The 17,351-nt window shown below is 27.8% G+C and overlaps 1 protein-coding gene across 6 annotated transcripts in view; it reads right to left on the reverse strand.

Annotated features, from left to right (window-relative positions):
- The window catches only part of LOC143223769 (uncharacterized), a 51,316-nt gene that overhangs the window by 30,207 nt on the left and 3,758 nt on the right, over positions 1 to 17,351 (reverse strand). For all 6 annotated transcript variants that reach the window (XR_013013071.1, XR_013013070.1, XM_076452177.1 and 3 more), the window contains exons 2-5: positions 16,241 to 16,446; positions 15,031 to 15,100; positions 8,423 to 8,475; positions 5,721 to 5,833 (exon numbers count right to left, since the gene is read on the reverse strand). Coding sequence is in view for 4 of the 6 variants with exons in the window: in XM_076452177.1 (XP_076308292.1) it covers positions 5,721 to 5,833; positions 8,423 to 8,475; positions 15,031 to 15,100; positions 16,241 to 16,446 (442 nt within the window). In the remaining 2 variants the exon portion in view is untranslated. The remainder of the gene's footprint in view (positions 1 to 5,720; positions 5,834 to 8,422; positions 8,476 to 15,030; positions 15,101 to 16,240; positions 16,447 to 17,351) is intronic.

The raw sequence follows: 17,351 nt of genomic DNA on the forward strand, positions 1-17,351 counted from the left end.
ATACTTGTAATGTATACTAAAAACTTCTGAAGGTTTGTTTATTATTAAACATTCTGTTTCTTGTATATTACATACTTGTAATGTATACTAAAACGTCTGAAGTTTTGTTTATTATTAAACATTCTGTTTCTTGTATATTACATACTTGTAATGTATACTAAAAACTTGTGAAGTTTTGTTTATTATTAAACATTCTGTTTCTTGTATATTACACACTTGTAATGTATACTAAAAACTTCTGAAGGTTTGTTTATTATTAAACATTCTCTTTCTTGTATATTACATGCTTGTAATGTATACTAAAAACGTCTGAAGGTGTGTTTATTATTAAACATTCTGTTTCTTGTATATTACATGCTTGTAATGTATACTAAAAACTTCTGAAGGTTTGTTTATTATTAAACATTCTGTTTCTTGTATATTACATACTTGTAATGTATACTAAAAACTTGTGAAGTTTTGTTTATTATTAAACATTCTGTTTCTTGTATATTACATACTTGTAATGTATACTAAAAAGTTGTGAAGTTTTGTTTATTATTAAACATTCTGTTTCTTGTATATTACATACTTGTAATGTATACTAAAAACTTGTGAAGGTTTGTTTATTATTAAACATTCTGTTTCTTGTATATTACATACTTGTAATGTATACTAAAAACGTCTGAAAGTTTGTTTATTATTAAACATTCTGTTTCTTGTATATTACATACTTGTAATGTATACTAAAAACTTCTGAAGGTTTGTTTATTATTAAACATTCTGTTTCTTGTATATTACATACTTGTAATGTATACTAAAAACTTGTGAAGGTGTGTTTATTATTAAACATTCTGTTTCTTGTATATTACATACTTGTAATGTATACTAAAAACTTCTGAAGGTGTGTTTATTATTAAACATTCTGTTTCTTGTATATTACATACTTGTAATGTATACTAAAAACTTCTGAAGGTTTGTTTATTATTAAACATTCTGTTTCTTGTATATTACATACTTGTAATGTATACTAAAAACGTCTGAAAGTTTGTTTATTATTAAACATTCTGTTTCTTGTATATTACATACTTGTAATGTATACTAAAAACTTGTGAAGTTTTGTTTATTATTAAACATTCTGTTTCTTGTATATTACACACTTGTAATGTACACTAAAAACTTGTGAAGTTTTGTTTATTATTAAACATTCTATTTCTTGTATATTACATACTTGTAATGTATACTAAAAACTTCTGAAGGTGTGTTTATTATTAAACATTCTGTTTCTTGTATATTACATACTTGTAATGTATACTAAAAACTTCTGAAGGTTTGTTTATTATTAAACATTCTCTTTCTTGTATATTACATGCTTGTAATGTATACTAAAAACGTCTGAAGGTGTGTTTATTATTAAACATTCTGTTTCTTGTATATTACATGCTTGTAATGTATACTAAAACGTCTGATACTAAAAACTTGTAATGTGAAGGTTTGTTTATTATTAAACATTCTGTTTCTTGTATATTACATACTTGTAATGTATACTAAAATTATTAAACTTGTGAAGTTTTGTTTATTATTAAACATTCTGTTTCTTGTATATTACATACTTGTAATGTATACTAAAACTTGTGAAGGTTTGTTTATTATTAAACATTCTGTTTCTTGTATATTACATACTTGTAATGTATACTAAAACTTGTGAAGGTTTGTTTATTATTAAACATTCTGTTTCTTGTATATTACATACTTGTAATGTATACTAAAAAACTTGTGAAGTTTTGTTTATTATTAAACATTCTGTTTCTTGTATATTACATACTTGTAATGTATACTAAAAACTTGTGAAGTTTTGTTTATTATTAAACATTCTGTTTCTTGTATATTACATACTTGTAATGTATACTAAAAACTTGTGAAGGTTTGTTTATTATTAAACATTCTGTTTCTTGTATATTACATACTTGTAATGTATACTAAAACTTGTGAAGGTTTGTTTATTATTAAACATTCTGTTTCTTGTATATTACATACTTGTAATGTATACTAAAAACTTGTGAAGGTTTGTTTATTATTAAACATTCTGTTTCTTGTATATTACATACTTGTAATGTATACTAAAAACTTGTGAAGTTTTGTTTATTATTAAACATTCTGTTTCTTGTATATTACATACTTGTAATGTATACTAAAAACTTGTGAAGGTTTGTTTATTATTAAACATTCTGTTTCTTGTATATTACATACTTGTAATGTATACTAAAAACTTGTGAAGTTTTGTTTATTATTAAACATTCTGTTTCTTGTATATTACATACTTGTAATGTATACTAAAAACTTGTGAAGGTTTGTTTATTATTAAACATTCTGTTTCTTGTATATTACATACTTGTAATGTATACTAAAAACTTGTGAAGTTTTGTTTATTATTAAACATTCTGTTTCTTGTATATTACATACTTGTAATGTATACTAAAAAAGTTGTGAAGTTTTGTTTATTATTAAACATTCTGTTTCTTGTATATTACATACTTGTAATGTATACTAAAAACTTGTGAAGGTTTGTTTATTATTAAACATTCTGTTTCTTGTATATTACATACTTGTAATGTATACTAAAAACTTCTGAAGGTTTGTTTATTATTAAACATTGTTTCTTATATATTACATACTTGTAATGTATACTAAAAACTTGTGAAGTTTTGTTTATTATTAAACATTCTGTTTCTTGTATATTACATACTTGTAATGTATACTAAAAACTTGTGAAGGTTTGTTTATTATTAAACATTCTGTTTCTTGTATATTACATACTTGTATACTAAAAACTTGTGAAGTTTTGTTTATTATTAAACATTCTGTTTCTTGTATATTACATACTTGTAATGTATACTAAAAACTTGTGAAGGTTTGTTTATTATTAAACATTCTGTTTCTTGTATATTACATACTTGTAATGTATACTAAAAACTTGTGAAGGTTTGTTTATTATTAAACATTCTGTTTCTTGTATATTACATACTTGTAATGTATACTAAAAACTTGTGAAGGTTTGTTTATTATTAAACATTCTGTTTCTTGTATATTACATACTTGTAATGTATACTAAAAACTTGTGAAGGTTTGTTTATTATTAAACATTCTGTTTCTTGTATATTACATACTTGTAATGTATACTAAAAACTTGTGAAGTTTTGTTTATTATTAAACATTCTGTTTCTTGTATATTACATACTTGTAATGTATACTAAAAACTTGTGAAGGTTTGTTTATTATTAAACATTCTGTTTCTTGTATATTACATACTTGTATACTAAAAACTTGTGAAGTTTTGTTTATTATTAAACATTCTGTTTCTTGTATATTACATACTTGTAATGTATACTAAAAACTTGTGAAGTTTTGTTTATTATTAAACATTCTGTTTCTTGTATATTACATACTTGTAATGTATACTAAAAACTTGTGAAGTTTTGTTTATTATTAAACATTCTGTTTCTTGTATATTACATACTTGTAATGTATACTAAAAACTTCTGAAGGTTTGTTTATTATTAAACATTCTGTTTCTTGTATATTACATACTTGTAATTTATACTATAAACTTGTGAAGTTTAGTGAAATAAATTCAGAATTAAATAATTTATTGTAAACATTCATTCTTCCATATGGGCTTTGTCAAACAAAACTCTGTAGAGTTAATGAACAACCACTTGTTCATTATAAGCTACATGTAATAATTTGAAATATAAACTAAAAAGAAACAGTAACATAATAATAATAATAATAATAATAATAATAAATAAGGTATCTGTTCAGTGAAAGAACAAGTTTCATTACTTAAACTTGAACATGACAAAATTCTATTAGCTTTATACAAAATACTTCAGGGATGAAAAACATTACATTCCCAAGAAATTTAACTTTGCTTGAGGAATTTCTTCTATTTAGTTGGCTTCCCCAATTGGAAATGCATGGTCTATTCATATTCCTTCAGTTATTACCAATGAAAGTGAAAATGTTGCATGGATTAAAAAAAATAAAACAATTAAAGAGGAAATACAACTTGTCACGAGTGAATGTAATCTTCCCGATAGCTTTCACTGAGGTGAATGTAATTTTGTTTCATTATTTCTGAACATGTACTTCCTATATAAAGAAAACACATATACAAACACAATTTCATAATAACAAAGGTATGATGTTTCATTAGAAATATACATAATAATTGATCAACTTTAATCTACAATTGACCTAAGTTGATCCCACAAATTGTCAGAACATTTGGAAACTGCTTGAGAAACTTAAATTTTAGTTTAATTATGGATTATCTAAAAATGCACTGACACAAATCAAATAAATATACCTTAACACAAAATTGTTACAAGTTTGTCTTACATGTTATTTAAAATTTTTGTTTACCACATAATGCTTATGGGTAAAACTTTGAATGTGGCACAACACAAGTGTGTTAAGGTTGATACACTGACATTATGAAAACAAAGATGTGAAAGACAAGTAAACACATAGCTAGATAATTCAAATCTTGACAAATTATTTGGTCATAAAAAGTTTGAAAATGTCATGTACATATTTTTCTGCTGTCCTGAAATTAACACCTGTTGGTGTTATTAAAAGCAGTGCCTTATGATACTTGCTGGGATCCTTATTAAAACATTGGAGGCAAGGGTTGGAAAATCATTGACTGAAATGTTGTGTTTTTATAGAAAGGAGAAAAAAAAGTGATAAATCTATAATGACAAATATTCTACATCTTCAGCTCCATGAAAACCATGAACTAATTACTGAATTTTTTCTAGTGAATGCAAAAATCTTTGAAAACTGTAAGTTGAAAAAAATTTATCAGGTCATACAGAAAGTTAAAAAAAATTGCACATCTACTGCACCAAACTTTTCTTATTAGCAGACATGAGAAACTACAAAAAAAAACCTCAAATATTAATTTTAGAATTGAGGTCTAAATATAAGCCAAAGGTCTGTGGAATATTTCTTCTGATAATTACTAGTTCCTGTTTACATGGTAAAAAATTTTTGTAACTGGATTTGTTTTGACACTTAAATACACATACATTAAATATTATGGAAATCTGCAATTAAAAACTATGGCACATTTTGTAATATTAAAGCTTTGACAGCACCACCATCTGTAAGAATCTCAGAAACATATGAAGTTCTATTTTTATTGTAGATAACACAGAGAATAGTAGCATAAGTCTGCCACAAACTGAAATGTTTAAAATAAAACAAAATCAGACATTTAATTAGTTTAGAAAAATAGAGAAATGATTATTATTAATACCTCAGTTGCAAATAAAACAGCTTATATTTTACCTAAAACAAGTATATTACTTGAATCTGAAGAAGGGTGTGTCAATGTCTTATTGCATCACGTTTGTTTGTCTGCAAACAGCATGGTGGCACAACTCACTTCTTTAATGGTGAGATGAATCACGGACATTGATTCACGAAACATAAAAACACTAAGTATTTTTATCTAAACTGTGAAGAAATAAAACATTTCTCTACCTTAAAATTATCTTAAAGGTTAATCAGTGTTCATGTAATAATTTTGTAACCACTTTTCCTGTTGCAAATACATCTCACATCAGCAAATTAGAAGTCTTTTAACAAGACAAAATATGTTCAATCTCCCACTGACAAGAACATGAAGTAACACAAAGTTGTCTTTATAAGTGACACAAATAGTTCCAACTTGCCTCCTTTCTTCCAGACTGTGAAACTGGGATTCTCTCTAAGGAAATACTTCTTGGTATAGAGGGTTTCGCTGCACGAGATGCTGCATCTTTGTAGCGAGACTGTACAATGCGACCTGATATAAAATGACTGTATCAACATTTTATTTATAATGAAAATTTAGATCTTAAAAAATCCTAGACATTATGAATGCTACAGAATATTAATATACAAATATTTCTCTGTGTGTGTGAACTCTAAAACCAGTAAATGGAAAGAATAAAAAACAAAATGTACAAAAAAAAAGTTACAGAAACCATTTATAAAGAAATTCAATTGATTAATTTTAATAAAAAAAAATAAAAACACCAACAGCAAGTAAAACACCAGAAGAGTTAAATTATTATAAGAATATGGGTAAAATAAAACCATGTATCCTAACTTAGTTGTAAAATGTTATTAACCACAGTTGACTATTACCAAATGCAGCATTTGAAGAAAGGGAATCTAACCAGTTATTATGAAAAGCAGTAGTTATATAAAGGGAATATAATCTGCTTTTAATAATGATAGCAGATTACATTCCCTTTATATAACTACCAGTATTTACCAGTTATTATTACCAAAAGAACAACTTGAAGAAAGGGAATCTAACCAGTTATTATTACCAAAAGAACTTGAAGAAAGGGAATCTAACCAGCTATTATTACCAAAAGAACTTGAAGAAAGGGAATCTAACCAGTTATTATTACCAAAAGAACAACTTGATGAAAGGGAATCTAATCAGTTATTATTACCAAAAGAACAACTTAAAGAAAGGAAATCTAACCAGTTATTATTACCAAAAGAACTTGAAGAAAGGGAATCTAACCAGTTATTATTACCAAAAGAACAACTTGACGAAAGAGAATCTAACCAGTTATTATTACCAAAAGAACAACTTGAAGAAAGGGAATCTAACCAGTTATTATTACCAAAAGAACTTGAAGAAAGGGAATCTAACCAGCTATTATTACCAAAAGAACTTGAAGAAAGGGAATCTAACCAGTTATTATTACCAAAAGAACAACTTGAAGAAAGGGAATCTAATCAGTTATTATTACCAAAAGAACAACTTAAAGAAAGGAAATCTAACCAGTTATTATTACCAAAAGAACTTGAAGAAAGGGAATCTAACCAGTTATTATTACCAAAAGAACAACTTGACGAAAGAGAATCTAACCAGTTATTATTACCAAAAGAACAACTTAAAGAAAGGAAATCTAACCAGTTATTATTACCAAAAGAACTTGAAGAAAGGGAATCTAACCAGTTATTATTACCAAAAGAACAACTTGAAGAAAGGGAATCTAATCAGTTATTATTACCAAAAGAACAACTTAAAGAAAGGAAATCTAACCAGTTATTATTACCAAAAGAACTTGAAGAAAGGGAATCTAACCAGTTATTATTACCAAAAGAACAACTTGAAGAAAGGGAATCTAATCAGTTATTATTACCAAAAGAACAACTTAAAGAAAGGAAATCTAACCAGTTATTATTACCAAAAGAACTTGAAGAAAGGGAATCTAACCAGTTATTATTACCAAAAGAACAACTTGAAGAAAGGGAATCTAATCAGTTATTATTACCAAAAGAACTTGAAGAAAGGGAATCTAACCAGTTATTATTACCAAAAGAACAACTTGAAGAAAGGGAATCTAATCAGTTATTATTACCAAAAGAACAACTTAAAGAAAGGAAATCTAACCAGTTATTATTACCAAAAGAACTTGAAGAAAGGGAATCTAATCAGTTATTATTACCTAAAGAACAACTTGAAGAAAGGGAATCTAACCAGTTATTATTACCAAAAGAACTTGAAGAAAGGGAATCTAATCAGTTATTATTACCAAAAGAACAACTTGAAGAAAGGGAATCTAACCAGTTATTATTACCAAAAGAACTTGAAGAAAGGGAATCTAACCAGCTATTATTACCAAAAGAACAACTTGAACTAACCAGTTATTATTACCAAAAGAACAACTTAAAGAAAGGAAATCTAATCAGTTATTATTACCAAAAGAACAACTTGAAGAAAGGGAATCTAACCAGTTATTATTACCAAAAGAACTTGAAGAAAGGGAATCTAACCAGCTATTATTACCAAAAGAACAACTTGACGAAAGAGAATCTAACCAGTTATTATTACCAAAAGAACAACTTGAAGAAAGGGAATCTAACCAGTTATTATTACCAAAAGAACAACTTGAAGAAAGGGAATATAACCAGTTATTATTACCAAAAGAACAACTTGAAGAAAGGGAATCTAACCAGTTATTATTACCAAAAGAACAACTTGAAGAAAAGGAATATAACCAGTTGTTATTACCAAAAGAACAACCTAAAAAAAGAGCTATCTATCTTTCAAGTGAACTAATATAGAAGAAAAACAATATTGTTGACAAACCATCAGAAAGTCAACTCTAATAAAATAGGTGTTTCAAACTGTTAGTTATACAAATCTAAATTCTATTATTTCTACAGTTAGGCATATTTACAACAGATTCAGAATTAGAGAAAAAAGTAGAAAGAAAAGAATAGTACTGAAAAACAAATATTCACCATGTTTAATGCAACTGTCAACTAAAGTTATGATCTACATTTGAAACCTATTAACTAATGCTACACAGTAAAGTAAAATAAAATATAAACCCCACATTGATAGAACTGTTAAATTACATACCAGCTTTTTTCTTTACTGTTTTGGAGGCTGAATCACTATTCTGTGAGTTAATGCTATAAAACAAATGCATAATTGCCATTCAAACAGTTTACTAAATTGAACATGAAGCAAATACAATAAATTTTCTTACAGCATCTCAGTTATAGTTTCACAAGATTTTTACACATTAAATGTGAACAGAAGTATTTACCATTTATAAGAATGTAAACTACATAACTTGTACCCTAAAGTATGTTATTCAAACTGAGATTACTGATTAATTTGTTGTTCATATATTTTTCTAGATTGTGTGTAATGTGTTTTTAATGAACAAAGTAAAATTGTCAACAAATGATACAAGTTCTGTAAGACAGACATGTACACAAATACAAAAATTCTAGAATGAAAGATATTTACTGTTGATTGTGAAAAAATTGTGCTAACCTGTTCAAATGTTTTTAATGGTTGTGATAAAAATACTGATAGGCTACAAATTTCTTTTCACATTCTTATTAACCTCTGAATATAGGAAGGTCAAAGTGCATGTCATGATTTTTTTTAGTTACATTAAAATTTAATATTACTATATTACCAGTGTGTGTATATGTATATATGAATTTGAAATCATAACTAATAAATAAATATTTAATATAAATTTTAATTAATTAATTCCAAAAAAGAAATATATTGTCAGTCTTCACTTGTCTGTATCATGAAACTTGTTCACTTCTAGTTGCCAATTTCTGATTTCTTCATTACGCCTGTATATTTCCCAGAGTTTAACAAAAATTAAATATTTATAGCATTAATACTGTTAAGGCATAATCTAATTTTACAGCCTCCAATCCTTTTAATTTGTGGATATATAAACCACAAAGTCAAAGCCATTTGTCCCTATCTTCTAACACATCTTCTGTTCAACAAAATTCTCTCTAATGTTTGATCTTATTTATAAGCAATACAAAAAGATTTTGATTTACTAATTTCTGTTTAAGGCTAAGTGGTTTTGATGACACTGATTAATAACCGAGCCTGCAGAAAACTTCCTGAGTTCACTTCAACCACGTAAGTGAACCATTTTAAGACATTTGTCTATCAGTTAGAAAGCCTTTCAAATGATAATAGTTATAGGACTTTGTATGTTATTATTTTATTAATTGCACAGCTGAAGTAAATAAAAATTATCTTTTGAATTACTACTGTTGTTACAAAAAGGTAAGGTTAAATTCTGTAAAGGACTAAGAAAAAATACAATCAAGAAAACACTAAACTTAATTCTTTTATTGGGTTAAATAAAACAAAAATAATAAATCAATTGCTTTGTGAGGTCTCCACATGCATTACATAATTAAGCACAATAACTTGAGCTGTATCTTCGAGTTTTATAGCTTATAACAGCATTTTGGGACAACGAGATCTGTTCACCTCTCTCTGCAGTTCCACACACAATTAACTTAAACAACAGAAAACTTAATAATCAAGCTTTTTATTAAACTCATTTAATTTTACTGTCCCTACTACAACATCTGAAACCAACTCCTACACTACCAAGTTTTACACTTGTGCCCCCAAGCTATTCACTTAAACACCTCAATCAGACCCACCTCCCAACTTGTCTATTTTCAAGGTAAAACAATTTTAGAGATTTCATCCTATTTTCATATGACAATCCCTCCATTCCAGGCACCATTCACTTGAACACCTCAATCAGACCCACCTCCCAACTTTTCTATTTTCAAGGGAAAACAATTTTAGAGATTTCATCCTATTTTCATATGACAATCCCTCCATTCCAGGCACCATTCACTTGAACACCTCAATCAGACCCACCTCCCAACTTTTCTATTTTCAAGGGAAAACAATTTTAGAGATTTCATCCTATTTTCATATGACAATCCCTCCATTCCAGGCACCATTCACTTGAACACCTCAATCAGACCCACCTCCCAACTTTTCTATTTTCAAGGGAAAAGAATTTTAGAGATTTCATCCTATTTTCATATGACAATCCCTCCATTCCAGGCACCATTCACTTAAACACCTCAATCAGACCCACCTCCCAACTTTTCTATTTTCAAGGGAAAAGAATTTTAGAGATTTCATCCTATTTTCATATGACAATCCCTCCATTCCAGGCTTTGAACCTCTTTTAACAATTTCTTCTTTCCTAAGGTAAGGAACTCAAAACTGAACAGAATACTTCTTATGTGTCCTATCCAGTGACCTGAACAATAAAAGTATAACTTCCTTACACTTATATTCAGTATTTCTGTAGATACAACCTAAAATCTCATTTGTCCAACCACTAACAACAGCACTTGAGCATTCAGCAGTTAAATCTGGCTCTAAGATCGGTAAAAACAGAGGTAAACTGTTATGTGTCATGTGTGTTATGTGTCTGAGAATAAATATTTATAACTTTATCTGCAATGTTATTTTAGAAAGGAAAGATGGTAATTCAGATTTTTTTATATGGTGTTTACAGGCTTGGTCCATTTGATATTCATTTAGGACGTTCTAGAAGTTCTGAAAATGAAATTTTAAAACCAATGAAATAAAAGTATCTCTTATCTTAATATGAAAACCACTCTGAACTTAGACTAGTCAGAGTCTGAATTACTCTGAATCCATAATTCACAGACAAACAGTCAGTAAAAATACACAATTTAAAATAATCAAACTTTTTGTGTACAAAAGACTTGTATTGTTTACTACATTAAAGTATGTATGGTTTCAAGACTATCTGCAACTGAAAGACCGGGGAATTAATTAGTATATTACAGATTTCAAAATTTGTACTCACCTCTGAATTAATATTGTAATGACTAGTTAAGACAGATATTAAGAAAAAATGTGTAGGATAGTGTGATGTTTGTTTAAAGTCATACAGTTCTGTAAACTCTTGGGATTTAACAGTGTTACACTATACACACTGCAATAGGCTTATGTATTTTACACAACCTTGTAACTATAATGGTATATATTACAATGAATAAACTTAGTATTCCAAATCTTGTTTAATCTCAAAATCTAAGTTCTAGGGAGATCCAAATCAACATGTGTTATTGGATTGTACTAGTTTTGGAGAATTCCATTCACCATCATGAAGAGCTGAATAATAACAAATGACATTTCTTCTTCCCTTCATCTATCCAGTGTATAAATAAAAAGTCTATAGTTTTATAAAAATTAGGAACTCAAATTACTGACTTTGACAAGGTAGAATATAAAAATCTCCCATCTTTTCTATTCGCTGAAATATCACTCATGTTCTGAACCAAGTACAGTGACCCCACTCATTTCTCTCTATTACAGAAAATGGTCCCATACATACTTACTTTTGTATGTGATTTATAACCAACTGAAAGCTCATAATGTCCCCTTAGTGACTTTCTAAGTCATTTTAAAATATATTATGGCATCCTCTTTCTCTTTTGAGAAAAAGATTCTTGCTAGTAAGTTAAATTTTAGCCTGTTTGAAATTTAATATAATTTTAGACGTAAACATAGTTTAGCTAACAAACTTAATATATTACAACAAAACTGTTTGATACAAATATAGTAATTTATGGTTTCTTGCTTATTTCAAATGTATATATAAAACATAGCCTTACATCCTCCATATACAAATTTTTAAGGCTTAGCAATCTATGACAAGCAGCAACCAATTGCAAATGTCGTAACTAGAATAGATAATTGTGTGCTTTATCTTCTGTTCTAAGAAAAATAAGTTTATGAACTTATTTGTAAATAGTAATAACCTATACACATGTATATATGTATAATAATTGAAATGTGACTGTTACAAAATACTATTCCACTAAACACAGCTACGACAGGTCAGTTTTATTATTGTACATGGTATACATAAGTGCATGTGCACCTCATCATTGTAACTTCTGTAATGTAAGTCAAACACTGCTGAAAGGTCAATATAATAAAAATAATAAATCTACATACATGTGTAATGCAATGAGAATTTTGTATTTCAGTATTATAACCTGTAGCCACTCCAGAATGAAAAATGCACATTTATATTTATTTCTAAGTTTTTATGTTGGTTAGGAGTGTGGTCAAATCAACCAAATTAGTACAGAGATTTCTTAGTGAAAATAAGAGATAAAATACAAAGTTTTTTTCTTAAGAAATGTTTAATGACTATTTGGACACAATAAGGATTTGGCATACAAAGTTTGAGAACCTTTAGATACATAAAAGGTTTTTTAACTTTAAAATGACAATTTGTTAACACTCTGGATAGGCAACATGTACAGAGAAAAAAGACATGAAACATAATTTTAAAATATCTTAACATTTGATAATTTAATATAATAAACCTGTAATGTTTACAGGCTATATTTTGTGAACAAAGGCTTATTAATTTAAAAGTTACAGTATGAAAACTATAGTAAGCACATAATGGTAAAGAGGTGGGTCCCAGGGACACACCCATGATGAAAAGGTTAAATTATATTCACGTATAACAATAACCTGTTTACAACTGGTAACCATTAGGTTAAATTATATTCACGGTTTTGTATAACAACAACCTGTTTACAACTGTAAACCATTAGGTTAAATTATATTCACTGTTTTGTATAATGATAACCTGTTTACAACTAGTAACCATTAGGTTAAATTATATTCACTGTTTTGTATAATGATAACCTGTTTAAATTTATGAATTTAACCATTAGGTTAAATTATATTCACTGTTTTGTATAATGATAACCTGTTTACAACTAGTAACCATTAGGTTAAATTATATTCACTGTTTTGTATAATGATAACCTGTTTACAACTAGTAACCATTAGGTTAAATTATATTCACGGTTTTGTATAATGATAACCTGTTTAAATTTATGAATTTAACCATTAGGTTAAATTATATTCACTGTTTTGTATAATGATAACCTGTTTACAACTAGTAACCATTAGGTTAAATTATATTCACGGTTTTGTATAATGATAACCTGTTTAAATTTATGAATTTAACCATTAGGTTAAATTATATTCACTGTTTTGTATAATGATAACCTGTTTACAACTGTAAACCATAAAGTTAAATTACATTCACTGTTTTGTACAACAATAACCTGTTTACCACTAGAAACCATTAAGTTAAATTATATTCAGTCTTGGAATATCCTTATTTATTTGATTAGATTTTCTTAAATAAACCACTAAATTTTGTTTCTTTATAAAAACAATGAATATCCAGTTTTTATATCAGCTTCACACAACTTTCTCCCTAATACAAGTTTATTTATTCAGTTTTTTTTTTCAACAGTAGTCTAGTTTTCTAAGGTATGCCAGCCAATTTCATAATTAACCTAGTTTTAGTTTATTGATTCAGTTCTTATTTTTTCATAAGATCTGTTACACTTATTACACCATTCAAGCTAGACATAGCTGTTAGAGCAGTTCCACTTCATCTAGTTCAAGATATCCAGCTCTAATAATATTTCATTTCTTGATATAGCCATGCTTGATAACAGCAGTAAACATATGCTTGTTTGTTCTGATGTTGGTTGTAAAGCTACACTAAAGTTATTTGTTCAAGTTGTTTTTAATTTTGAAGTAATGGAAGAAGACCAGTTAACAATACCCATAGCTAAATCTTTGTTTTGTCTTAAGTAGATGGGTTTGACTGTCACTCTCATGAAGAATCCACAGCTGCAGTGTGAAGTTTTATTTTGCAGCTAAGAGACATGAACCATAAATCTCCAAATTAACAGCATATGATAACTAGTCATTAGAATAAAAATGTTGAGAAAAAAATTAAGACAATATACTGTAATACACCTAAAATGTTTTACAAATCACGTATTTTAAATGTTTAGTTTTTATAACCATTCATACTTCACATTTTGATACAGTAAACTCACTAATATGTTTAATATATTCTGATTTATAATTAGTATTATGAATTAAGGTTTAATTTTATGCAAACAAAATTACAGTTTCAGTATACACTTCTGAAAATGTGTGAAAAACACCTACAAAACAATATTAGTTCTATTTCACACCCGACCAAACAATGTTAGTTGTATTTTAAAACCTACAAAACAATGTTACTTGTATTTTTGGATTTATTTATAGTTTGTGTTCTGTGATGTTTATATTGTTATGTACAAGAGTTTACAATGACAGTTACTTAATCTTAAGCAGTTTTATCTGAAGCTTTTTAAAAATAAAATGTATTACAGTCCACAAATGTATTTATACAATCTCCTAACAAGCTAAAAAAGGCAAGTACATTTATTTGTTACAACAAAGTCACATCTGGCTGTACAATATGTTCACCGAATCAGATCTTTTCAGACTTACAGCTGTCCCACCAAGTGACAAAGAGAGTAAGATTAGTCTTGCGTGAAAACAATCAGTTTGTCTAACATTACTGATTAACGAATATAATTAATTAATTAGTGAATTCCACTAATGAGTCACCTATAATGAGTAACATAAATGGATTTGATAATGCAGCAGTCTTGTTGTAATCCATGTTTTTATTAACTCTACAGAATAAGGTTATGAGATTTTTTACAAAAAGATAAATCAGCTCCATTACAAAATTATTTACTCCAAGTAATTATGTTAGACTATACATTCAACTAATAATCCTGTACCTGTGGGATGAAGTTTGGCTTGTTTCAGAGTTTGAGTTCTGGTCCCCATGTTCACTGTTCTTCAACACATCTGTAAATTAAAAGAAATAATTGACAGAATCTTGTGATCTTTTATTTTTGGTAGAGAACTTGAAGAGATGAACTTGATTTGTTTTCAACAAAATCAGATGTCTTTAACCACCTACAGCTTGGCAAGCCAAATAAATCTCAGTAGTTCTGGGACATTTCATTCTAGTGATTAATATATTTGTGTATCCTAAGATGCATATCTGTAAGACAGATCTTTTATAACTTACTCAAAAGAAGAAAAAAAAAAAAGACTAGAGAATTACGCATGTAAGTTCAAAGATTTCACAGTTTACGGTAAAGAACATGCAGTGACTGATAAACTGTTAATATGTTTCCACCATGATTCAATGTTTTTCACAGAAGGGTAAACTGCTTCTGTGGTACAAGCCAGACAATAAAATCATATAATATAAAGAAAATAAAAATTAACAGTTTAACTTATAAAAGTATTTTAAAGAGTCAGGAGTCCATTCAAAGAAGAAGAGAAAAAGGTATTGTTAATATTATTTTAACTTTTAACTTCATTACAGATAATGTTAGAGAAGAATTTTAGTTAGTTTGACTGAATATTTTGTTTTACCAATCATCAAGCTCCAATATGAACAAAATGTGCAGCCTGGTTAACTACTGAATGAATATTTTTGTAACCTTCTTACCAATGTTCTGAGTACAGCTACCAGTTTGGCTGTCAATTTATATTATATTCCTGCAAGTTGTACACTGAAGTCTTCTTTGGCCCACCTTTGTTTTCCACACCCGAGGTGTTTTTGGTTAGATTGTATATGCAATGAATATACTACTCAGACCTTTTCATGTATGATTTGGATTTTTTAAAACAATCACTGGTGAATGGGAAAACAATTTAAAACAAAACACCAATTATCCAAAACAGAATTCAAATCTAGGATAAATTCTTTTTTTAAGATGAAAACTTTCACACTCAGGATATTTGACTTCATTTTGTTTCTCACAGAAAAGAAAAAAAGTTATTTGAAACATCCAGCTCTTGGTAAATTACTGTGACTACATTATGTCCTGTAATCTGGTATTAGGTGAATATTTCCTATCAAATCCAACCAGTCTTTTTTTTTCTAATAATGCAATATGCTATGGCCTGTGTAACATTATTATTATATTTTACCTGAATCAGAAGCAGTTCTTTTGGGATTTTCCTCGTTACATGTGTTCTGCTGTTCTTGCTGAGAACCCACTACTCTTCTACAAACACTTGCTGAACCATTTTTGTGGCTCGATGTTGCCTTTCTACAATTTTCATCTTTACGGGAAGAATGAGTAGCTTTCCGTTCCGTTTCATTTCTTTGAGGAGTGTTTCTCTTGCTTGATGTTCTACATCATTAATCCAATGATATATACAAATAATATATTTGTACAGTAATCTATATGTTTGAGCAAAAATTATTAAAAACTAGTTCAATATTTTTATGACACTTATGGTATAAAATTTACTGGTAAAAACTTAAATTTCAATAATTTGATAAAAAAGTTGTTTGTTTTAAGTTAGAAGTTCAAAAATCGCATGTTCACGAGATTCTACCATTAGTCCTTCATTTTACATGATTCTTTATCTATATTTACAAATTTATTACTGATTAATTTATATTAAACTTTATTTACATACATGTAAAGGAAGAAACATGATTTTTTTCCAAATATTCAAAAACTTTTTTTTTGTGAGAACACACTTCTTGTTTAGCCTGTTTTTGAGACCTAAATTCTGAATGTTTGATCCAAACTTTATATTTCTCTTATTTAATTTTTGAAATTCAGCCTTACTAAAGTCCAAAAATGCACTATAATTAATTTTAGTATCCACAATGGTGTCTCATTGTATCAGAATACATCTTGCCTAAAATGAAGTGCAAGTAACATTATGTTTGTTGTTAATGTTAGCTAATACCATATTTCACTTTGGTTTTTCTTTAGAAAAATTAGAAACTTATGAAGACACACTTTTATTTATAAGTACAGATAAGGGTCATTATATGTTAAATCTTCCAGATTTTGGAAAATTTTTCAGGTGGCCCCCTCAGAATGCCTTGAAAAAATTCACATGTGCTCATCTACCCATATAATGAAAAATCACCAAAGATTAGATCAATATCTCTAATAGTTTCTGATTTACAGCCCTGTAAAATGTAGTTAATTTTTTGTTATTTATGGCAAATTCATTTTTGGGCATCTTTGACTGCTTAAAGCTGCAAGAGTAATGGCGGTAGAAAGCTGAAATTTGC

The sequence above is a fragment of the Tachypleus tridentatus genome, chromosome 8, assembly GCF_004210375.1.
Source record: "Tachypleus tridentatus isolate NWPU-2018 chromosome 8, ASM421037v1, whole genome shotgun sequence".
NCBI lineage: Eukaryota > Metazoa > Arthropoda > Merostomata > Xiphosura > Limulidae > Tachypleus > Tachypleus tridentatus.